This window comes from Syngnathoides biaculeatus, chromosome 1 (assembly GCF_019802595.1).
Source record: "Syngnathoides biaculeatus isolate LvHL_M chromosome 1, ASM1980259v1, whole genome shotgun sequence".
In the NCBI taxonomy this organism is placed as follows: domain Eukaryota; kingdom Metazoa; phylum Chordata; class Actinopteri; order Syngnathiformes; family Syngnathidae; genus Syngnathoides; species Syngnathoides biaculeatus.
In genome coordinates this window covers 13217888-13242839 of record NC_084640.1, presented here as the reverse complement: position 1 = coordinate 13242839, position 24952 = coordinate 13217888, and the positions used below count along the sequence as shown (strand labels likewise).

General features: G+C 46.2%; 1 protein-coding gene across 1 annotated transcript in view; it reads right to left on the bottom strand.

Moving 5' to 3' along the window:
- The window catches only part of efna3a (ephrin-A3a), an 83251-nt gene that overhangs the window by 6035 nt on the left and 52264 nt on the right, over positions 1 to 24952 (bottom strand). Inside the window, exon 3 of the mRNA XM_061818020.1 lies at positions 309 to 610. Within this exon, the coding sequence (XP_061674004.1) occupies positions 309 to 610 (302 nt within the window). The remainder of the gene's footprint in view (positions 1 to 308; positions 611 to 24952) is intronic.

Sequence of the window (24952 nt, the reverse complement as noted above, 5' to 3'; positions counted from 1 at the left end):
AACACAACTCGGAGATTAGTGAAGTATTAACAAATTTCACCATTTTTTTTTTACAATTTGACTCCTTAAATAGTCTACATAAAATGTTGCCTCACTCTGGCAAACAGTCCTATTCTTAATGCAGTTTAATAACATGTTATTTAGCATTAATAACACCGTAATAAAGCATTTATAAACCCTTGAAAAGGCCATCCTCGTATTGCCGATACCTTCAACCTACTCACTATAAATTTCATTTTGAAGTGATTTAGAGCCACAAAATGTACGGTTATTAGCATGTAGCATGTAGCATACGCTCGCAGACTGACATATGTAGTAGTACTCTTGTCCCACGGTGAACTCGTAGCCCAGCGAGAAGGCGCTGTAGCGCTGGAACTTCTCGGAGAACTTGATGGGCGCGTGCGGCTCGTGCGGCCGGTTGCACTCCCAGCGCTTGAAGCCGAGCCGGGGGTCGCAGGTCAGGTAGCCGCGGTAGCTGACCATGTACAGGACGTACTGCTCGGCCACGCTGCGCTCCAGCGTCCCCCGCAGGCTGGCGCTGTAGTGCGGGCAGTAGACGTCCAAGTAGTCGTTGACGCTCACCTGCACCGTGTAGCCCTCCCGACGTAGCCTGTGGGATTTTTTTTTTTTTGGGGGGGGGGGGAAGTGGCAAAATTTTGCAAATATGGAGCTCAACACAAAATGAGTAAATTCCAAACGTATTCGTCAATCCAATTATAAGAGAAATTATCGATATTATAATTCAATAATAATGATTTAATATAAAAACAAGTGTGCATGTAACTCTTTACATTATATATTACATATATAATACATATTTCTTTGACTTTAATCATGAATAATGCAAAATATTAAAGCCTCAATGCGAATATGAAATGCTCAATGTTAAACCTAACAAACACAAAAACAAAAGTAAAAAAAATGTAGAATAAAACATAACGTTGCGTTATCATATAAAATTAAATAATCAAAATATATTAAATAAATAGCTAAATAGTAAAAACAAAAAAGATAATTATTAAAACAGCATAAAACCTAATTAAAGTGCGATTTAAAACAATTTAATGTGGACGTAAAAAGATAGACGGCCTCAACAGTCAACTGCTGTTGACCGCAGGTGCAATGACGAAAGTCACCGCTAGATGGAGGTAGTGCGCTGCTGTGATGCTAACATAGCCACACCTCTCACCCCCCCCCACCGGCCTTTTTTTCCCCCCCCCACCTTTTGTTACAGAGGAAATGATCGTCGTTCATATCAACACACACACCCACATTAACAAACACACGCCGAGTTACACAAGCGTAGCCATGTTGTTAGTGCAAACCTCTCGAGACGCGCCCATTTAATTAGAAAATGAGGAAGGAGGAATTTCACACCGCGATCCCGATCATCCCCCTCATTCGAGCGGAACGACCCGCTTTTTTTCTTTTTTTTTTATTGTTTTGTCTTTTTAATACCACCCACTTATTCATAATCGCAGACAAAAGCCGATGGATATCAACTGTGCAACAAAAGTGCACGGGGGGAGCAAAACAAAAACAAAAGTAGACGCAACTCATTGATAAAGTTCTGTGGCGAAGGCCAATGCGAGCGGAATATTCCGTGGGGGGGGGGGGGGATGTCTTAAAATTGAAAAAAAAAAATTCACAATGAAAAGAAAAACGTTCTTCACAAGGAAAAAGATCATTTTAGGAGTGGAAAAAGTCATAATTTTACGAGATGAAGCATTATAGACAGTTGGTGTAATATTACCAGAAAGCAGAAAGTTAAGGTTAAAAATAGATAATAATAATAATGAAGTTAAAATAATAAAGTTAAAATAATGTTTGTAAAAAAATTCTGTCAACTTTTTAAAATTGGTGGAATATTAAAAAAATTCACATTTTAAAAAAAGCAAATTTGACAATGGCTAAAGATATATAAATTAAAAAGATCATATTCCATGTGAAGTATGATTTATGAAAAAAATCACTTTGACAAGAAAAACTCAAGTTCAAGTAAAAAGAAAAAATATATATTTTCTATTCCTTGTGTACTTTTTTTGTGATTTTGTAATTTTTTTTTTCATGTAACATTCGACCAATTTCCCTAAATATATTTTTATGATGTTACACTTTTAATCTCATCACATTCGTAGGCTGGCAGTGGGGGGGGGGGGGGTTTAAATCCGATTTCCGCCCAAATTGCATTGAGCGAGCGGCCAAGTCACCCCCCCCCCCCCCCCGAAGGTTTTTACGGCAGCCTGGGTAAATACATAAAAGCTAATGTTCCTCAATTTCGCTGAGGCCTGTGCAAGGGGGGGGGGGGGGGGATACAAAGCGACGGATGACTCCCGGTGGTCTCGTATCAGTCAGAACTTGCAGCCAGACTTGCCTCAGCACTTTTTCACCGACCCCCCCCCCCAACTCTGCCCTCGCCTTCCCAATCGAAACGCTGTAAAATGCACGCTTAACTCTGTGTGCGTGTGTGTGGCCTGATGACTTATGAGTTGGGGGGGGGTCGGGGGGGGGGCTATCTCAACTTGTAGTCGCAAGGATTCGTTTGAACGAGACTAACAAGTGTAACGGTCGTCGTTTTGAGTCTCCTGCTTACCCTGATGGGCCTTGGTGCTGTTAGCGGTGGTTACTTCCTGTTTGATAATGGAAGATCACCATTAACAATTTTTTTGGGGGGGGGGGGAGCTCGTGTTGGACGCAGAAATTGGTTTTGATTGAGCGTCCCCCGGAAGGTACGATATCAAACAGACAAATATCAAATGACAGCGCGGCGCATTAAAACGTCAACTCCCGGCTCGTTTCTTATGATAAACACCACGAATAGCTCGTTTGTTTGTTTTTTTTTTTTTTACTTCCTGCTTGTTACAGCGGGACAGGACTTGAGTGGAGATAATTGGACCCTCGGACTTGAAACGAGGTCCGAAAAACAAAACAAAAACAAAAAAGTCTCACCAGTTAGCGAGGACCAAACCCAGCAAATAGACGGCACTTTTTGTTGTAATGACAACAGGTTGGATGCCAGACGACCCCCCCCCCCAAATATCCCATTCGAATGTGATTGATCGCAGGCCGTCTCGTGAGCGATTGATCCCGCGACAGGGTCCATCTTTCACCAGGTGATCGTTAAACGTAGCAAGGAACCAAAGCGCTTTCACATGAGGACCACGACACCACCCCCCCCAAAAAATTCCATTGTATTTCTCCCTTCCTGTGACCCTTGTGAGGATAAGCGGCTAAGAAAATGGATATTTCTCCCATAACCTTCTCACCCACGGGTGTCAAACCCCAGGCCCGGGGGCCAGACCAGGTCCACCGCGTGATTTTATGTGGCCCGTGAAGGTCAATCATATGTGTCAAGTTTCATGATTTGAAAAAAAAAAAAAAAACTGTACCAAAATTTCAATTTGTCATTTCATAAATGATAACGTTGCGATATTACAAGCATTTTCTGATTCCAAAACGAGTTCATAAATTTTATATCTAAATTTGATGAGGCTGTTAAAGATTTTTATGGTTTGACAGTCATAACGGCCCTAAAATGTGGCCCGTGACAAAAATGAGTTTGACTCCCCTGTTCTAACCACTGCTACTTCTACACAAACGGCGCAGCAACACACACAAACCGAGAATACAACAATACCGACGGCACTATCTAGTATTCACCGCGACGCCGACAACCTTGATTACGATTTTTTTTTTTTTCCAATTTTTTTCGAGGGTACGCATCGAGTCAGAAGCGGAGCCACTTTCCGCGTCAGCGAGCGGCGCTTCCTCGGCGGCGCGCCGACACCCTCGCAGAGCGCATCCATTATGCAACGCCATCTTTGCCATCTCCTGCCACTCTCGCAAAGTGTGAGTGTGCGTGTGTCGACACCGGCAAAAATTATATAAATTACAAAAAAACCCCACAAATCATTGCGGTTATTGTGCTGCGTTGAATATAAAAAAATTACATTAAAAAAGTGCGACCACAAGATGGACGAAAAAGCTCCTCAACTGATCTCAAGAGTTACTCGGCACCAAGGTGTCACCAGATGGCGCCAAAGCAACACTTTTGACAAGATACAAAAACATAGAGTACACCCTCGACTGGTTGCCGGCCAAGCGCAGGAACATAGAAACAAACAATTGTTCGCACTCACAATCACACCTACGGGCAATTTAGAGTGTCCGATTAGTGTCGCATGTTTTTGGGATGAGGGAGGAAACCGGAGTGCCCGGGGAAAAGCCACGCAGTGAGAACGTGCAAACTCCACACTGGCAGGGCCGGGATCGAACCCCGGTCCTCAGAACTGTGAGGCCAACGCTTTCCACCTGCTCTGCCCCATTTTAAATATGTTATTACTAATTGTTTTATAAGGTACTTTGCAAATTTCTACACTGAAAAGGACATTAAAAATTTGTTTTTGGGTGGGGGCTGGAACAGATTAATAGCAAATCCATTCATTTGAATTGGGAGTGATGATTTAGTGCGTCCAATGAATGGTGCGTCTCTGTGCTTTCTGCTGTTTTGGTTAGCAACTGATTTCCATACTCGTGCGTCGACATGCCGCGACATTTTCATTCGTCTTTTTGTTGGTGGAGTTCATTCAAATGGCGGGGGGGGGGGGGGGGAGAAAAATATTTTAGTTATCCTGGGAAAAATGTATTCCCAGATATCTAGAATATTTCCATAATTGTTTTTTTTCTGGATGGAAGGGGGTAGAAAATACGATATTATATAAGTCTATTTTTACAGTTATATGCATTTTACGAATATTTTGACAGGATTCAAATATGACACTATAAGAATGATAAATACAATGTTAAAAATATGTTTTTGCAATAATGTATTAATTTATTTATAGTACCAAAATTAGTGTCATTTTCTTATATATATTTCCATATTCATAGCAAAAGATTCCCTTTTCTAAAAAAACAAAACAAAACAGAAAATAGCTTTGGGTTAGGGAAAATGAAAAATGTTTCCAGAAAATGTTTTTTTATGGGAAATATTAACCAACAAATAAAGTTTTTTTTTTTTTACAGATAAATGCATTTTAAGAATATTTTGACAGGATTAAAATATCTTACTATAAGATCTTTTTACAATAATATATTAATTTATAACACCAAAACTAGTGTCATTTTATTATATTATTTCCATATTCATAGCAAAAGATTACCTTTTTTTTAAAAAAAATGAAAATAGCTTTTCCATTATTTTTAGGAATATCTTTTCCGTAAAATAACATCCATGTCAATTTTCCAAGCCGCTCATCCTCATAAGGGTTGCGGGAGTGCCAGAGCTTAACTCAGCTGCCCCCACCAAAGTCAAGTGCATGTGCCACTATTAATCACCCTTTTTCAACAAAATTAATATTAAAACCATCATCATCAAAATCAAGTTAAAAAAATAGAAATTATTTCAGAAATTCGTTATCATATATATTTCATTATTTAAAAAATAAACATCTAGATCACCCTAAAAAAAATTACTTATTAAATACGGAGTGATGCGGCTAATTTGTGCATTTTTTCTTCTAACAGCCGCAAGGAAAAGGTAAGAATGAGACCGGTGGAATATATGTGCCGAGGAAGTGACTTTTACCCGGCCCTGTTAGCGCTGCGCTAGCATTAGCGCTGTGCTCGCGTGTGGCTGCTGGGTGTGTTTCGGTGATATTTACCAGCAAGTTTTATTTTCACCGGCCCTGCTAGCGCTAGCGTTAGCATTAGTGCTCGCGCAGCACTAGCGTTAGCGCTGTGCTAGCGTTAGCGCGTGCGTTAGTTGATAAATTTCATGTGTGAATATGACGGGTCAATTCGATTTTGGTGGCTTTAAGTCACATGGCCCTCTGACAGAAACCGCAACTACAATGCGGCCCACCGTAAAAATGAGTTTGATTGCACTTTTTCCCGTACAACTTAATAATTGTATGCTTTGAGAATTGATTTATTGCTAACTATTTTTGAACGGCCCAACTAACTTAATAAGTGTATTCGACAAAGAACGGCAGCGCGCAAACACGCCCCGGCGTTGCCCCCCCCCCCCCCCCTCAATAATTCAGCCCTTTTTTTCTTTTTTTCTTAAAATAACCTGTCATCCTTTTCAAATATATCTTTTCTCCCGTCTCCTTTGAGCAAACAAGCCCGCGGCTCAGCCGGCAGAGTGGCCACGGAGTAATTATTTACACGTTCCGCCGGGGAGCGTTGATAAGGGGGCCCGCACGGGAGCGAAACGGAGGGTTCGGGGGCGGTGGGGCGGGGCGGCCCTATTACACGAGCGGGGGTGTTCAAAAGCGGCTCCCCGGGTACTTACGGACGCCTTTTTATTCTGAATAAATGACTCCGGCGTAGCTCAAAGTTGCTCCACGTGGCCTTTACATCACCCGTACATTCTTCTCCTCTCACACGCACTTGACGGCTCTCATATCGAAAAACGGTCCGCGTTTCATTTTGAAATGTCCGTTATTGCACTTAGCACTTTTGCTAATTCATCAGCGCAACACTGGGCTGCATCCACGAAACTGAAGATTGTGCTCCCGCAGAAAAAAAAAAAAAAAAAAATCAGATTGCAATAGTGTGCACACCCTCTTACGCCAGAGGATGTAGTCAACCCAGACTTCCCTTTGCCCGGCCACTTACATCCAGCTCTTCCGAAGGGATCCCGAGGCGTTCCCGAGCCACCCGAGAGACGTAGTCTCTCCGGCGTGTCCTGGGTCGTCCTCGGGGTCTCTTCCGGGAACACCTCACCCGGGAGGCGTCTGAATCAGATGCCCCAGCCACCTCATCTGGCTCCTCTCAATGCGGAGGAGTAACGGCCCGACACTGAGCCCCTCCCTGATGACCTAGCTTCTCACCCTCTCTCTAACATTAATATCCTCTGTGCAATATTTCAAATTGTACTCTGTCCACTGTTTTTTTTTTTTTTTTGTGGCTTCTCCGGTTTGAAATATGGACGATAAGCGCGCAGATGTAACCGAGGAGTCGGCGTGCCTGTCGAGCGAACGCGCGGTTCAAGCACGTCAACAGGCGGGCGCAGAAATGATCCCGTTATCGTGTTCGCGGGAGCATTCCGGCAGATTGGGAGAAGATTTGACGGAGCGCCGACGGCGGAGACTCCGGAATACTGAGCAGGCTTCAGCCGGATTGACTTTGGGATGGGAAGGCGGCTCGCTAACAAGCACACAAGCGCAAAATGCGGCTGCTGCGTCGCTGCACCTTCATCGCTACAAGAATTGCCTTTGCGCTCACAGAGACGGCAAAACTCAAAAAATAACTCATAGAAGACATATTAGCTTGCTGTTTGCAAAGAACAATATCATCGTATACATTAATGTAAAGTATTTTTTCATTAACAATGATCAAAATCTTTCATTTTATTTACCGTAATTCCCGGCCTACAAGCCGCGACTTTTTTCACAGCCGCCACGCTAGTTAGCGTTAGCACCACCGCGCTAGCGTTAGCACTGCCCACTGATCCAAACAAAAAGACTGAACAGTGCACGCACATCGTGCGGCATGTCGATCGGTTGACGGCAATTGGCCGCCATCTTGGTACTCCCAAACCGCGTGGAGGACACGGTTTACGGGTTGGATTACGGCGGGGTGTTTTCCTCAAAGTTTGGCATGTAGAGTTAAAACTGGTCGCGTGAGCTTGACATTTTTGTAGTTTTGGTAACGCGAAGGATTTTTAATCCGACTTGGTAGTGCAAAGGAAAGACATAGAACACCGTGACTAGCAAGAAACCTTCCGATTTCCGAACTTTTCACAAAATACTCTGTGAAGCACTATCATCATAACATAGAAAAAAATGAGCATTTTTTTAACATTAAAAACAACATTTTAAGTCGGTCAGTTTGATATATTTTTGAAAATGAGGACGCGCAATGGGGAAAGTACACGCTAAACGCGTTGTTCATTTGTTTTCTCTGCGACGTCAGACAGAAAATTTCAACTTGTTTCCTCGCATTTGAAAATCAAATTAAATTTGCAGAGTTCTGTCTTATGAAATTCATCAAAAATGTCACAGAAAATGTGTTTTCTTGCTTATCCACTGATGAAGTTTGGGGAAAATATCGACATCGCTTTTTTGTGAGCGGTGAACGACAACAACCGTAAACAAAACTTTGTTCAAATGAAAAAAAAAAAAAAACTTCACAAACAAACTAACAGTGTCAAAGTAAATCTTGTTTTTCTCACAGCCACGAAACTAGCGATTAACGTTATGGTTGTTTTGGGAGTATCAAGATGGCGGATGGCGACTTCAGTTTTGGTGGCCAACGAGTCATCCAGTCTTTTTTTATAGATCAGTAGCGCCGCCGTGTTAGCGTTAGAACCGCTGAGTTAGCGCCGCCGCATTAGCATTAGCACCGCCGGGTTAGCGTTAAACTCTTTCTGTGCGCCGAGGCTTATCGCCAGGTCCGCTCTCTCGGCCGGGAATTCCGATATTTTAAGTCTTTTTTGTTTTTGTTTTGTTTTTTTTCCCCCCACGAAGGTCCGCTAGCCGGAGGCTGAGCAGCACCGTGCTTGTTTACGCACTTCCCAAATCCAGCTTTGCCGCCGCCTTGTCGGCGCGCTTACATCGTATCCGTCCTAAATCCAAAAGGCAGCTTGTCAGATTTGGCGTCTCGTTGTACTTACAAGCACGGATTGACACAAAGACAAGCCCGCGTACAAAAACAAAACAAAAAAAAAAACCAAGAGCCTTCTCACACTCCGCTACACATGCTTACTTTATCTAGTATTCTCTCTCTCTTTCTCGCCAACCACGGGCTTGGCGACCTTTCATAATTCATGCAGCTGTTCCGACAACTCCGAGAGCGGCGGCGGCGCTCCAACGTCGAACGCGGGATGCAAATTTTGAAACTAAACTTGGGCTCCATCGGGCGCGCCAAAGATAACGCGTTATCCATAAAAAGTGAGCAGTCGTGATTAACGTTGTTTTCATAAACCTTTGCGCCGCTTATTATGCTCGCCGCTAAATTGCAGCGTTGCAAGGAGCTTTCTGGCTTTTTTAAAAATTTAAATTTCCGCTTGACTCTCATCAAATTTTAATCCTTTTTGTTTTCTTCCAGTATTCCGACAAGGTTACAAAAATTACAGCTTTACTCTAGTAAAATAAAATAAAATACGATATTACATCTACACAATGATTTTTTTTTGACTATCATTATTTTTTTCATTTACATTAAAATATAAATACTGTTAAATTACCAGGATTTTCATCATCTGTCATTTTTTAAAATTAAATTACAAATCAAAATCAAAATTTCTGTGTGAAACTGGGCGGGGCTCGTTATGTCATTGGTTACAAAGATGTGCACAGAAACGGGAGCACAGAACATTCAGAGATGATCAAATATGATGACCCCCCCCAAAAAAAATATGGGAATTTTTTTAAAATTATTATTATTATTATTAATTCAATGTAAAAAAAAAAAAACAGGAACTGTGATTGGCTGGCAACCAGTTCAAGGTGTGCCCCGCCTCCTGCCTGTTGACAGCCGGGATAGGCTCCAGCCACCCCCGCGACCCTCGTGAGGATAAGCAGCGAAGAAAACGGATGGCTCGCTGGCCATTTGCTCCGTAGCCACGCGCGTAACTCAAATCATCACTCCCAATTTAAATGAATGGATGTGCTATTAATCTGTTCCACCCCCAAAACAAAAAATGGTAATGTCCTTTTCCAATGTAAAAAATTGCCACCCCTGTGGCCCTTGTGAGGATAAGCGGTGAGGAAAACGGATGGATGGAAGCGAAGAAGAAACTGATCCCATTCAAACGATGCGGCCTTTCTACCTCGTTTTGTCAAGCGCCGCACATCAATAGCATCCATTTTAACTCCGTGACACGGCTTGAACCTTCCGAGGGCGCGTCGGAAAGTTCCGGAGCGGCGCCGACGGAATGCAAAGGAGCCTCGTTTGCCTCGTTAATCCGCATTAATCGCCGCCGACTGTCAAAAGACCGCGGCGGTCTGGGAGAAAGACGCGGGGGCGTTGCAACACGGAACCAGAATCCGAAGAACCGGGAAGGCATCGCCGTTGGTTGATGTAAAAAAAAAAAAAAAAAAAAAAAGTTGCTCAAAATGTTCATGAACGGGAACCAAAAATGGATCGGCAAAACTTTTGACACCGTTAATGTGACGTAAAAAAAAAGAAAAAAAGTATGAGAACGGCTGAACTGCTTGCGAGGGCAAGAGCACGACTACAAAACTGCAACCATTTTTTTTTTTTTTTTTGGTAATACTACGCAACTATTTTTCAGACCAAAAAAAAAGCATCGGATTTGTTTTTTATGAAATTACAACTTTATCTCGGTCGCTCCGGATTTCGGCTCAATTTCGGCCAGGAAGTTAGCCGGGGAAGGAAGATAGCGGGGAAAACGGCCGCGGAAAAACCAGAGATGAAGGAATATTCATGGAAGCCCGATAAGAATTGAGACCCCCCAAAAAAGGGGGTGGGGGTGGGGGGGGGGGCGGGGAAAAGCCAGCGAGGGAAATTGAAAGATGAGAGCGGAGATTACCGGGGGGAGATGCATAATGCAAACGCAGGCGGCGACAAAGGCGGTTAAGCTGCCGAACGCGGGGGTAAAACGGCGGATTGAAGGTTCCGCAGGTTTGGTTCATCAATACGGGTGAAGCAAAAGTGGGGGTGGGCGGCTGGGCCGGGGGGGGGGGGGTCTCAATGTTGGTGCGAAACTGCTGCGGCGGCCTTCAAGGTTTGAAAGTGAAACTTTAGTGCAAAGCGGAGCCGTTTGTGCAGTCTGCCTGGCGGGGGTGCGGGCGGAATGGTAATGACCGCGAGCTGCTGATTAGAATTACAGAGGAAAAAAAAAAAAAGGGGGGGGGGCGGCCCTGATTGGCCTCGGGTAGCCCCCCCACCCCGCATTCCAAATGCCACCTTTAATGGAGGCCTCTCCCGGATGCCAACGCCTGAGGAATTTCGGTGGTTCCGTTTTGTTCCGTGACTCAAACCGTCGCTCCCGGTTTAAATGAACGGATTTGCCGTCAATCTGTTCCCGCCCACACCCAAAAAATATCGTAAGGCGCTTTTCAATGGAGAAAATTGCATTCTCTAGTCTTGTACCTTATAAAACAATGATTAATAACATAATTAGAATGGGGCGGCCTCACAGCTCTGAGGAACCGGGTTCGATCCTGGACCCACCCGTGTGGAGTTTGCATGTTCTCCCCCGTGCCCGCGTGGGTTTCCTCCGGGCACTCCGGTTTCCTCCCACACCTCAAAAACACGCATCATTAATTGGACACTCTAAATTGCCCATAGGTGTGATTGTGAGTGCGCCTGTTTGTCTCCATGTGCCCTGCAATTGGCCGGCGACCAGTTCGGGGTGTACCCCGCCTCCTGCCCGTTGACAGCTGGGATAGGCTCCGGCGCTCCCCGCCACCCTCGTGAGGATAAGCGGCAAAGAAAATGGATGGCTGGACGGGCATCTGTTCCGCAGCCACGCGTGTAACTCAAATCATCACTCCCAATTTAAATGAATGGATTTGCTATTAATCGGTTCCACCCCCCCCCAAAAAAAAAAGTAATGTCCTTTTCAATGTAGAAAATTGTCCAGTACCTTATAAAACAATTATTAATAACATAATTAGAATGGGGCGGCACGGTGGGCTCAGCTGGAAAGCGTTGGCCTCACAGTTCTGAGGTCCCGGGTTCAATCCCGCCTATGTGGAATTTACATGTTCAGGATGTCCCGGGATAGGCTCCGGCACTCCCCCGCGACCCTCGCGAGGATAAGCGGCTAACAAAACGGACGGACGGACGGATAAATAGAATGGGAAGAGGCACCGTGATTAATTCCGTGGCTCGGCCACCAGGGGCAGCAAGACGAGTTCCGCAACTCCGTTCACGCGACTCGGTAAAATTCAGCATCATTAGTTTGACAGTAAACTGCCGCCGGGATTGGCAATAAACAATGAATAAATCGAGCTTTATTTTATGTAATTTTTTTTTTTTTTTTTGTCGGTTAGGTGCGACACCTTCGCACGAGGGTCGCGCAAACGGGTGTCACACGATATCGCCCGCAAACACGCACGAGCGCACCTTTTCGACGCGACGAGAAGCAATGACGGCGAGGGGGAAGAAAAGGAGGAGAGAGGAGAGGGCGATGTAGAGATTGCAAATGGAAAAAAAACAAAACAAAAAAAACCCAAACTCAAGACAGAGATAAGAGGATAACGCCCCCAATACTCACCCCCCCCCCACACTGTCACCCTTTATGATTGCCCCCCCCCCCACCCCCCCAACCCCGCCAGACGTCACGTTGTGGCGTCTATCAGCCGCTCGGTAACCTTCAGAAGTAGAAGAAGTGGAGATGATGAATTGCGAGGAGGGCGCCAGATTAGCAAACGTGGACGGGATGATGAAAAATGACAAACAAGGAGGAGGGGGGGGGTAAAGTGTGTGTGTGTGTGTGGGGGGGGGGGGGGGGGCAAGGTGACATTGCCTTGAAGTGGAGAAGCCGGCACGTCGGAGGAAACGCGCCTTTCCTGACTGCTTCCTGCTGGGAACACCCCGAGGTGGGGCGCCCGGGCCCCCGATAACCTTCACGCCGCGCCGGTTCAACACCCGCACGCTCAGGCGGAAGGTACACGAGCGACGATCACGTCGGCCCGCCGGAGACGCAAAGCCGCTCCCGCTCGCCACACTGGACGCTTCGACCGACAATTCCATTTGTGTGTGCAAAATTATCATTAAAAATATTGATACAGTTGTACAAATTGTCCCTTCGAACGTCCGGATACTAAATACTACCGAACTGCACTTAAAAACACGTACTGTCATTTAAAAAAAAAAAAATCTAAATATTGTATACCAGACAGTCTTGGCAAAAAAAAAAAAAAAAAAAAAAAGGGAGTTTTTGTCATCCCCACCCGGCGAAGTTCGACGACTCGCCATGAAACATCTGCGCCGCGCTTTAGCTACGAAGCCATTAGCCGGGAGTCCTCTTGCGTCTTTTGTCCATTTCCTCCTCTTCCCTTTGTCTCCAGCTCCAAGATTGCATTTAAGAATCAATTTTGCCCCCCCCCCCCCACCCCCTGTACTTCATTGTTTCCCAGCCAGCCAACCCCGCGTTTAAAAACGGCGGCCGGCGAGGTTATCTCCACCGACGACCCGATTCTTATCTCCACTCCGGTGGCGGGCAAAGAAAGCGGTTCTTTTTCTTTTTTTTTTTTTTTCTACCTCTTCTTGTCCGGAGTTTGACAAACGAGCCGACAAATGGACGGCGGGAAAGCGGCAAAAACAAATAAACAAATCTCACTTAACTAAATGAAATGGCGCAGTGGCGCGTACCGAGGCCATTACCGATGATTCCGGCCGCGTGCCTCATCTAATCTCGTCTCTTCGGTCTTTGTTTGGGGGGGGGGGGGGGGGGGGTCTTGGGGTGCAATGGCTGCAATGACCCCCCCCCCCTTCAGTCAGACGCTACATTGAACCTCCCGCTCAGGGGTGTCTTGTTCTCCTGCGGCGCTCCGCTGCACATGACTAGAAGGACGTCCTTAAGGGAGCAACAGGAGGAAGAGGAGGAGGAGGAGGAGGAGGATGAAGATGCTTCCTCGCCGTACTACTACAATTACTGGACGCGGCGTTACGGTCTCCGCGGTAACCAGGCTCCAAGGCAACGTCGAGGAGGCGGGTCAATCGGCCATGACGACGGGAGGGCCAGAAAGAAGGCGTTTCCTTTTTCGCGGTAACAAGATGGCCACAGGCGTCCGAAGGAACTGTTCTCCTTCAAAATAAATATTTTCCTTGTTACGCCACTTATCTATGAATTGTCAAAAAAAATAAATAAAAAATATTTCAACAATTTTAAGTAGTTGGTTGTAAGGAACCTCCGGTACGGATGCGGACCCAAATGCAGGACTTCGAGGCAGAGGCATAATGTTCAATGGAGCTTATTCCGGAAACTGTGTTATACACGGTAGCAGTCGGACAAGGTAGAGGCACAGGAACTCTAGACTAGGAGGGATCCAAAAGACACGCAGCAAGGTCCGATGACTATGGGGCAAACTAAAAACTCAACAGGGCAGGAACAAACAAAAGGGCACAGAATTGCTCTGACAAGGAATACTCTAACTTCCTTTTTCGCGGTAACAAGATGGCCACAGGCGTCCGAAGGAACTGTTCTCCTTCAAAATAAATGTTTTCCTTGTTACGCCACATCACTAGGAACCTTAAAAAAAAAAAAAACATTTCAACGATTTTAAGTTGTCAGGAACCTCCGGTACGGAGGCGGACCCAAATGCAGGACTCCAAGGCAGAGGCATAGTGTAGTTTAATCCGGAATCTGGGTCATACACGGTGTAGCGGCCCGACAAGGCAGAGGTACAGAAACGCAAGGCTAGGCGGGATCCAAAAGACACGCAGCAAGTTCCGATGACCATGGGGCAAACTAAAAACTCAACAGGACAGAAACAAACAAAAGAGCAAAGAATCACTCTGACAAGGAATACTCTCACTTACGCGTAGAGTCCCACGGGCAGTGAATGCAACTCATTAGCGCACGGCAACGAACTGGCAAATGCCAGTGACAAAAAATGACAGGTGTCACCGCCCGGAGCAATGGCGTGGCCACGCCCCTCTTCGGCAGTGGCCAAGTCTTGCTCGTGACCCTGATGGAGAAAAACGCCGCTATCTATCCCGTCCTCTATCTGAAATATAGATCGTATCACTTCATTAATATATTTACGTCAATCAATTCATCACGTATCCGTCCATCATGCTAAAACGGCACAGCGCAAGACAACGGCAGCCGCCGAGGACGATTACGACAAGACCGTTTTAGCGGCGCCGGCTAGTCAACAGTCGATACGCGGCGGGAGCGGCGGAGCACAACCGCATTGGGGGGGTAGACTGATTGGAGCATAACGCCTCAAATAATTCCAATTACACTTACAGCAAGTGATCAATTAGCCTGGTACAATGGTTCAATTACAGGCTACTCGAAGCAAATGCAAATAAGCACGGCTCAATTTGGAACGTGTGGCCAGTCGAATGTGGCGGAACGGTAAGATGGGTTTGGGGGGGGGGGCAACTCCGCAGCGCATACATCTCAACACTAAAAATAGCCATCTAATGTGGCGACCTAATGATGATCAATTGGAGGCTTCACAATGAAAAAGACGGATCGACGTGCAAGTCGGTGGGTCGGGGGGGGGGGGGGGTCTGTCGCGTCGTGGCGAATCGTCCCCCCCCCGGAGCCGTCTAATGTGGGCAGGACACGGCATCAAAGTTTAATGATCACTGGGAGGCTTCACCATGAAAAGGTACAAGTGGAAACGATTGTCTGTAAATGAAAAAAAAAAATGTCATTTGGTGCATCGTAACAGGACGCACAAAAAAGTCTGAAGGACTCATGCCTGAAAATGAAGACGAATTTGGCCATTGTGGTTGGAGGCCGACAAGGCTTAGTCATGAAAGAGGAGATATCAGTTGCACCGATTGAGAAGAAATCGGGCAGACGTCTCTCATAACAGGACACGTGAAAAGTCTCAAGGACCCGTGTTTGAAAAAAAATGAAGAATTTGGCCATTCTGCTTGGAGGCCGACAAGGCTTAGTCATGAAAGAGGAGATATCAGTTGCACCGATTGAGAAGAAATCGGGCAGACGTCTATCAAAACTGGACGCACGAAAAAGTTCCAAGTTTCCTAAGTTTCCCCATTCTGGTTGGAGGCTTAGTCATGAAAGAGATATCAGTTGTACCGATTGAGAAGAAAATCGGGCAGACGTCTATCAGAACAGGACACTTGAAAAAGTCTCAAGGACTCGTACCTGAAAATGAAGACGAATTTGGCCATTCCGGTTGGAGGCAAACGTGGCTTAGTCATGAAAGAGATATCAGTTGCACCGATTGAGAAGAAAATCGGGCAGAACAGGACACTTGAAAAAGTCTCAAGGACTCATACCTGAAAATGAAGACGAATTTGGCCATTCCGGTTGGAGGCAAACGTGGCTTAGTCATGAAAGAGATATCAGTTGCACCGATTGAGAAGAAAATCGGGCAGAACAGGACACTTGAAAAAGTCTCAAGGACTCGTACCTGAAAATGAAGACGAATTTGGCTATTCCGGTTGGAGGCTTAGTCATGAAAGAGATATCAGTTGCACCGATTGAGAAGAAATCGGGCAGAATTTGGGAACGCGAGTGGCCTTTTTTCCCGGGCTCACCGCCGCGCCGTTGTTTTTCCCCCCGGCGACGGAACCGCCATGTCGTATTTATCGAGGCCCCCGGACGTAATCTCCCGTGTCCCGTCGCTGATCAATAAGAGACGCCATCGAGGATCACGGGAGCCCTGCGGCGCGCCATCCGGGTCGGATCGTCAAACGCGCCACCCCCCCCCCCCCCCACCTCCGCTTGACTTCGGTCGCGGCGGCTACCGATTCACGAATTAAGAGCAACCTACTTAATATGCTAATTGCAGCCTTTTAAATGAATAATCCATCATTTTGCGCGTCGAACGCCGACTGTCTGTGACCCGATTGAAACGAGTCCAAAATCTTCTCTCGTCCTTATCTCGCCGCCAGGTAGGTTGAATACTTTTTTTTTTTTTTTTTTTGGGGGGGGGGGGGGGTTAATGAGCGGCAGACTGAACAAACACCCCCGCGCTCGTCTGCGCAGATTTGGCGGCCTCTTGAGCTCCGGCCACGACGCAATTTGTTTGCAAATAATTGCCAGCCTGTGTATAAATAGCATCCATCCATCCATTTTTCTCGCCCGCTTATCCTCACGAGGGTCGCGGGAGTAATCAGGCCCCCACAAAGAGATTTGTGGACCGTTAACCGCCCACCGTCTACAAGCGAACAACCAAACAAATCAGTGAATAACGGACACGGGACTAAAAATAAACTTGTATCGCTTCAACACACTTCCTTCACACCAATTACCGTAATTCCCGGCCTACGTAGCGCACCTGGTTCTAAACCTCAGCGAGTACGTTTGTAAAGGAAATACCATTTGATATATACATACGCCGCAGCCGTGTAAAAGCCGCAAGTACCCACGTTGAAACACGAGATATTTACAAAAAAAGACGGTACGCAGAGTTTAACGCTAGCGCCGCCGTGCTAATGTTAACATTAGTGCCCCCGCGCTAATGCTAACGCTAGCACCGCGCAAACAGGGCCGGTTAAAAAAAAAAAAAAAACTGGTGAAAATCACCGAGACACAGCAGTAACACGCTAGCGCAGGGCTAACAGGACATGGACCGGTAAAAGTCACTTGCTCGGCACATATATTCCACCGGTCTCACTCTTAGTTTTCCCGCTCGAGTGCCCCTTGCGGCTGTTAGGGGAAAAAAAATGCACAAATTAAATTGCAGGGTTGAAAGCGTGTGGGGAAAAAAATTACGGTACTAGTTTTGTATATGGTTGGGCTTTGGTGGCATCTTCGGCGATTTCAGAAAGAGGAAAAAATGCAGTGCACAGTAAAAATGAAAAATTAAAAAAAAAAAAAAAAAAAAAAAAAAAAGAAAAAATCGAGGGCCAGATGGACATTTTGAGTCACAAGCAGTCTGCTCCACTTGCCACCAGTCACTTGCGCACCAAAAGCTGCTCGCTACATGACTGCACTCAAGTGACTCCCGGCTGAAAAGAGAACCACATCAACATTTTTTCCCCGTCTTACTGCAATGGTGGCGGTGGGGTTTTTAAGACTTGGTGGCGTAACACAAGAACCCTAAACCAGATTTTTGGATTCAATTCGATGGCAAATGTGCAGTTCAATCCAGACTGTCATTTTTCTTCAAAGCGGGGGAAGACTACATGTGTGTCAGTATTTTCACAATAGCTGTCTACATATGCTGCGCTACCATTTGTGTTCAAATGTGCATTCCTTAAAGTAATACAATATACTGTGACTTACTAATGGGGGGCACGGTGGAGCAGCTAGTTCAATCCCGGACCGCGCCTGTGTGGAGCTTGCGTGTTCTCCCCGTGCTTGCGTGGGTTTTCTCCGGGTGGGCACTCCAGTTTCCTCCCACATCCCAAAATCGGACACTCTAACTTGCCCCTAGGTGTGAATTTGGGTGCGATTGGTTCTTTCTACGTGACCCGCGATTGGCCGGCGACCAGTTCAGGGTGTACCCCGCCTCCTGCCTGTCGACAGCTCGGACAGGCTCCAGCACCCTTGTGAGGATAAGCAGCAAAGAAAATGGATGGATTGATTACTTGCACTGATTTTAAAACTGACGTATATTTTTTTTTTTTGTATACAGGCTGTATATGACATATTTTTACTCAGCGCGGGCGGGTATGGCACACAGCCAAGACGCCAAAACGAACACGTTAAACCTTGAAAGCAAAATAAACGATACCGACGAGCGCGGCGATCCGGGGGGGACGCATCAAAGTCAAATGAAGCCACAACAAGCCGACGGCCAGGTGAAGTTTCCGCGTCCCCGAAGGGCCTCGCGAGCGCCTGACAGGCAAGTCCGGCGGTGGCGTACGGCGCAGATTGCCACAAAAGCTGTCAAGCGCGCGCGCGCGAGGCCGACAACGTGTTCTTGTCGCTTCTTCTTCCCCCGCCGCCTTCGACTTCCTGAGGCGCGCGGCACTTTGGATATATATTTTTTTTTTGTATACAGGCTGTATATGACATATTTTTACTCAGCGCGGGCGGGTATGGCACACAGCCAAGACGCCAAAACGAACACGTTAAACCTTGAAAGCAAAATAAACGATACCGACGAGCGCGGCGATCCGGGGGGGGACGCATCAAAGTCAAATGAAGCCACAACAAGCCGACGGCCAGGTGAAGGTTTCCGCGTCCCCGAAGGGCCTCGCGAGCGCCTGACAGGCAAGTCCGGCGGTGGCGTACGGCGCAGATTGCCACAAAAGCTGTCAAGCGCGCGCGCGAGGCCGACAACGTGTTCTTGTCGCTTCTTCTTCCCCCGCCGCCTTCGACTTCCTGAGGCGCGCGGCACTTTGGATATATATTTTTTTTTGGGGTGGGTGAAGGAGAGACGAAGAAGAAGAAGAAAAAAAAAAAATGCAATTACTGGCAAACACCGAGTCTCCGCTGCTGCCAATGTGCCCGGACTACCGGGATGATTCCTCACAGGGTGTATTTGTGTACCGCTAATCCTCCTCACCAGTCTCGGAGCGGCGACGGCTGCTGTCGCTGCGGCCCACGCGCCGGCTCCCGCTGACCTTCGCCGGCTCGCGGCACAAATGCGGTGAAATAAAGTGCGCGCTATAAACCCGCCCGTTCTCAGACCGGGTCCCACGAAAACCGTTGGCGGGGGGGAGGAGAATAAGTTGCAATAAATTACGCCGTCTTGTCCTCTTGAAAGTCGCGTGCCGACATAAGCGGCTCGGCGAGCTGATGCTGTAAACCAAAAACATACAAAAGCGATAACAGAGTTGCCACACACATTGGCGATGGTTAGCGCTCCACAGTTGAAGTGTACCATAAAACTAGCGGAATTCCCGGCCTACAAAGCGCACCCGGTTATAAGCCTCACCCAGTACATTTGTAAAGGAAATACCATTTGGTACATTTGTACATAGGCTGCAGCCGTCCGTGTAAAAGTCGCAAGTGCTCACATTGAAACACGGGAAATTTACAAAGACAGACGGTACACAGAGAGTTTAACGCGAGCGCATTTTCGCGAGTGCTAATGCTAGCGCCGCGCTAACAGGGCTGGATAAAAAAAAAAACAAAAAAGAAAAACAAAATCACTGAGACAGAGAGTTTAACGCTAATAACGCCGCTGCGCTAATGCTACCACAAGCACGCTAATGCTGACACAGCCGCGCTAACGCTAGCGCCGCTACGCTAACGCTAGCGCAGCGCTAACAGGGCCGGACGGTAAAAGTCACTTCCTCTGCGCGTATATTCGGCTTCACTCTTACCTTTTCTGCTCGAGTGCCCCCTTGTGGCCGTTAGAAAAAAATAAACCGCAGGGTTGAAAGCGTGTGGAAAAAAAAAAAACTCGCGGCTTGTAAGCCGGAAATTACGGTCGACGTCACACAAAGAGCGTTACATGTTAACGAAGCCTTACGGAAGTCTGCTATCTTTAAAGCTGACAACATAAAACGCCATAGATGGGCTAACAATACTAGCATTGATGTTCTGGTAATTGTAAACCATTAAACGATGTATATTTCAACATAATTGATAGGCACAAGGAAATATTCTAAAAAAAAAGACTACTATACTGCAACTTAGTTGAGACAATCTCATTGTAGTATGTCTGCGTATTATATCGCGCCCTGGTGGCCAAAATGCTCAGCACCTTTGCTGGGATAATATCAGGATGTTGGACTTTTATATCATAATATTATGACTTCATTTTGCAAAAAAAAAAAAAAAAAAAAAAAAACACTTTTACCCTCCCAAGATCATGGCTCCTTTTCTCTAAAACTATGTAACTATTCTCTTCACACTACATTTTTTTATTTTTGTGCAATCGAACAGAATCCGGTGAGCCTGTTTTCCCTTTGAAGCGACCCAACTGACCAATTAGATGTCGGCTTGGAGCCAAAATGGCCGACTTCCTCTGCCCGTTTTGAGACTTTTTTTTTTTTTTTTTTTTTTTTCTCCTAACTCATGACAGACACACGTAGCGCATTTCGTGTAGCTGCGTGAAACTCTACCACCCCACCCCCCTCCCCCCGGTTGAATTTTTTTATTTATTTTTTATTTTTTTTTGGAAAAGTTCGATCGATTTTGGCCACCCGTATTGACTTCCGGCAAGGACGGCGGATCCTGTGGATTTCTCCTCACTTTCTCTTTAACCTTAAGCGCGAGTCCGTTGAATCCTAATGGAATAATTAAGGGGGGCGGGGGTGGGGGGGTGGGGTCGACGGTCGGTCGCTCTTGCCTTCCCGATTCACTTGGCGCGTTAAATGCGCGGCACGGAGGGAAGCCGAAAAATATGTATGAAGGAAATATCGCGTCGGTAAAGTGGCTCTAATTTCCCCGAATACGACGGAAATGAGTTTCTAACGTCGCGACAAACTTTGAGGGAGGCGTTCATTGGATTTCCCCCCCCACCCCCACCCCCCTTCTTCAATTGCACTTTTGCAATCAGTGTGATTTTAGAAGAGTGCACAATGTGATTGGCAATTGGATTCAACGAGGAAAAATATGAACCAGGAGTATGTTTTTGTTTGGCGCAAAGTTGTTGACTTGAAAGCGGCGCTTTTGTGCTTGATATTGAAATTACATGGATTTGGATAAGGCGGCTCAGCTGGAAAGTGTTGGCCTCACAGTTCTGAGGTCGTGGGTTCGATCCCGGCCCCGCCCTGTGTGGAGTTTGCATGTTCTCCCCGCGCCTGCGTGGCTTTTCTCCGGGTGGGCACTCACCGGAGTTCCTCTCACATCCCCAAAACACGCAACATTATTTGGACGCTCTAAATTGCCCCGAGGTGTGATTGGGAGTTTGTCTCGATGTGCCCTGCGATTGGCCGGCGACCAGTTCAGGGCGTACCCCACCTCCTGCCTGTTGAGATTTGATTGTTGTTATTCCAATTTTTTTCAAAATTTCCAGATCCCCTGCCCTCTGAAAAAAAATACAATTTTTAATACCAGTTTGCAAATTGTTATCGTTTAAAAGGCTCAAAAGAAAATTGTCAAGAAAAAAAAAAACAAGCAAGTCGCTAATGTTTTTTTTTTTAATTTTTAATTATTTTTTTCTAATCTGGTGTTACGCCCAGAAAATTGAGTAAATATGAGAAGACACTTTTTTGGCCCAAAATAACAACTTAATCCTTGTATTCTTTTCCCAATACATTTTCTGTGAAATAATTTTTTTCTCATTATATGAAATTATTATTATTATTATTGTCATGTGACGTTCAAGCAAGTTGGTTACAAGTTAGTTACAATTTGATATTAAAACTGTATACTCAGAACAACTCTCAAATTATTTCTCGTAAAAACATACCAAAAAAATTGAAATCATGACCTTTTGGGCAAGAAAATGCTTCTCATAGCGTTTGGAACTATCAACTTTTTTTCTTCAGAGCAATTCAAACTATTTGCTGCTGACCGTCATCTGACTTTTTTTTTTTTTTGCTTTAAAAAAGTGAAATTTGAAATGGAATCTTCAGGAAAAAAATACAACTCTGCTCTCTTTCCGTTGCCAATTCTCGTAAGATTCACCTTTCCTTCCCCACAAAATTAATTTTTATGACTCCATCCATCCTTCCGTCTATCGCTTCCATTTGTGCAATATTTAGTCGACAAACAACCCGCCGGATCCGCAAAATAATGAAGACAAGGTCCTTTATGCAAATGATCTTCGGCGCCACGCGTGCTAATTTGTCATATTACCTCGACTGTCAGCGCGCGGCCACACGTCGCCCACGAGGTCGTGCGTTTTTACCCAAATTTTAACGAGGTGGGTGATAACGTCGGCCTTCGCCTTGAGCTGTCACTCAAAAAAAAAAAAAAATAAAATAACACCCCCCGCACATCTCTCTCCTGAAGTATCCTCCGATATCAATCACGGCGTAAATCTTCCCGGTTTTCCGCCAGATAATTAAGAGGAGACGGCGGTGGCGGGCGAGCGTACGCGATCAATCTGCGGAGCGGCGGACCGGATTACATCCAAATTCAGACGCGCGATTGGATTGGCAGGTGGCGGACTAAACGGGTCTAAACTGACGGGAGACGCGTTTGGGCGGAGAGAGGCGGACGCCCGCTGCGTCGGTAGCGCCGCGTAATTGCGAATTAATGGGACGGTAAAAACTTTTAATTCCGGGCTTTTGCCCGTGGGACCGGCGCGCGGATTTGCATACAAATGAACACAATTTCCTGTTTGTTTCGCCGTGCAAACGCCAAAGGATGGAGGAGGAGAGGAGAGGAGAGGAGAGGAGAGGAGAGGAGAGGAGAGGAGAGGAGAGGAGAGGAGAGGAGTGGGGAGGAGAGGAGAGGGGAGAAGAGAAGAGAAGAGAAGAGAAGAGAAGTGAAGAGAAGAGGGGAAAACTGGAGGACGGCAGAGGAGGAAAGAGGAGAAGAGGAAGGGAGGAGGAGAGGAGAAAAGAGGAAAAGAGGAAAAGAGAGGAGGGGGGAGGAGAGTAAAAAAGAGGCGAGGAGAAAATTGGAGGACAGCAGAGGAGAAAAGAGAGGAGGAGAGGAGAAAACTGGAGGACAGCAGAGGAGAGAAGAGAAGAGAGGATGGGGAAAGAAGAGGAGAGGAGAGGAAAACAGAGGGGAGGAGAAAACTGGAGGACAGCAGAGGAGAAAAGAGGGGAAGAGGAAGAGAGGAGGGGGAGGAGAGGAGGAGGAGAGAGGAGAAGAGAAGAGAGAGAAGAGAAGAGGGGAAAACTGGAGGACAGCAGAGGAGAAAAGAGGGGAAGAGGAAGAGAGGAGGAGAGGAGAAAAGAGGAAAAGAGAGGAGGGGGGAGGAGAGGAGAAAAGGAGAGGAGACAGCAGGGAACGAGAGGACAGGAGAAGAAATGAAAGGAGAGGAGAAGAGGAAAAGAGAGGAGAAAAGAGGAGGACAGCAGAGGAGAGGAGAGGAGGGCTGCTGGTACCTATTTTGGGGAGAATTTACAGAAAATCATATGCTTGCTCTGCTCTTTTAAGATTTTTTAAAATACATGTATTTTAAAACAATGTCATCATATTGAAACTTTTCCCACAAAAGAAATCTCAAAAACACTCAAAACTCCTGTAAGAATATGTTTTTTCTTGAAAAAAGAGAAGTTAATATTCTTGTAAGATTGTTTTTTTAAAGAAACATTTTTTAACAAAACACCTGTTTCCAGAATTATCATTATTCTTAAATCATAAAAATCCAATGCATAATGTTGCAAGATTGAAACTTTTTTTTTTCCTCCAGCTTCCCGTATAATTCCCCCCCCCCCCCCTTTTTTTTTTTAACCTCAAAATTATGACTAAATCCTCCTCCAAATCATTTCTCTATTCTCCGTGTATGAATATGATTTCATTCACGGCGGCTGATCGCGATCTTTGAGCTGGGGGGGGGGGGGGAGAAGCACCCGACCGATCACTTCAAACGCGCTTCTGTTTGCGATAGCGCGTTTCCCACTTCGGCGCTCTCGCGGGCGAAACCTTTTTTTTCCTTTATCGCCGCTCTCATTTACACCTGGAAATAACAAGCGAGGGAGGGAGGGGGGGAGGGCAAAGGGGGGGGGGCAAGGAGGCTGAAGAGACCCCCCCTCTTCTCCCAGCTCAAGAGCTAATTAAAGTGGACTGATCAGAGAAGGAAGAAGACAGAATGACACTCATCCCTGGGGTGGGAGGCGCAACAAATGCTAATAGTAAGAAAAAGATATGTGTCTATATATATATATATATATAAATATGAATAATCATTTTGCGGTGTAATTAACAAATGGGGCCTCTGTGGACCGGGAAGGTTCCTGATCTTTCCGCGCTTGCACAAACGCTTTGCATGTCAATGACTTGCAACCACGTCGCTATTATACGCTCGCCAATGTCAATAAGTCGCGCGCAGCGCCGCCGCCAGAGGTCGAACCCGCTAGCGTTAGCGTTTTGTTGACATTCTACTTCCTGATTCAAAGGTAACGGGAAAACATGTATTTAGTTAGCTGTACAGCGCAGTCCGTATTATTGAGGCGGTAGAGCGTAGCATAGCGTTAGCATGGCCGCCTCGCCGTCGCTGAGGTTGAAAAAGTCAGCACCCCCTTGCGCATGTTCTCCAATGCGTTGTTTTCACGCGACGTCACCCGTTGTGCGGCCATTTTCGATCCCTGACGTCCGTTATACGTACGCAAGGTGGACGGCATTATGCAGCCAACTGCATTTATCGAAGACGCGATCGACGGCGCGTCGAGCCCGCACCGACTACTAGGCTACGCGGCATACGCACATCGTGGGACTCGGGACTGCGTCACAAAGGCGCAGTATTGTGCTCTTGATCTTTTACTCTATGTGACGGAAATCACGACGGCGGAGCAGTCACCTGCATGCTAACTCGGTGTGAAATATGATTTTCTTAATATCAAGGCAAACTCCATT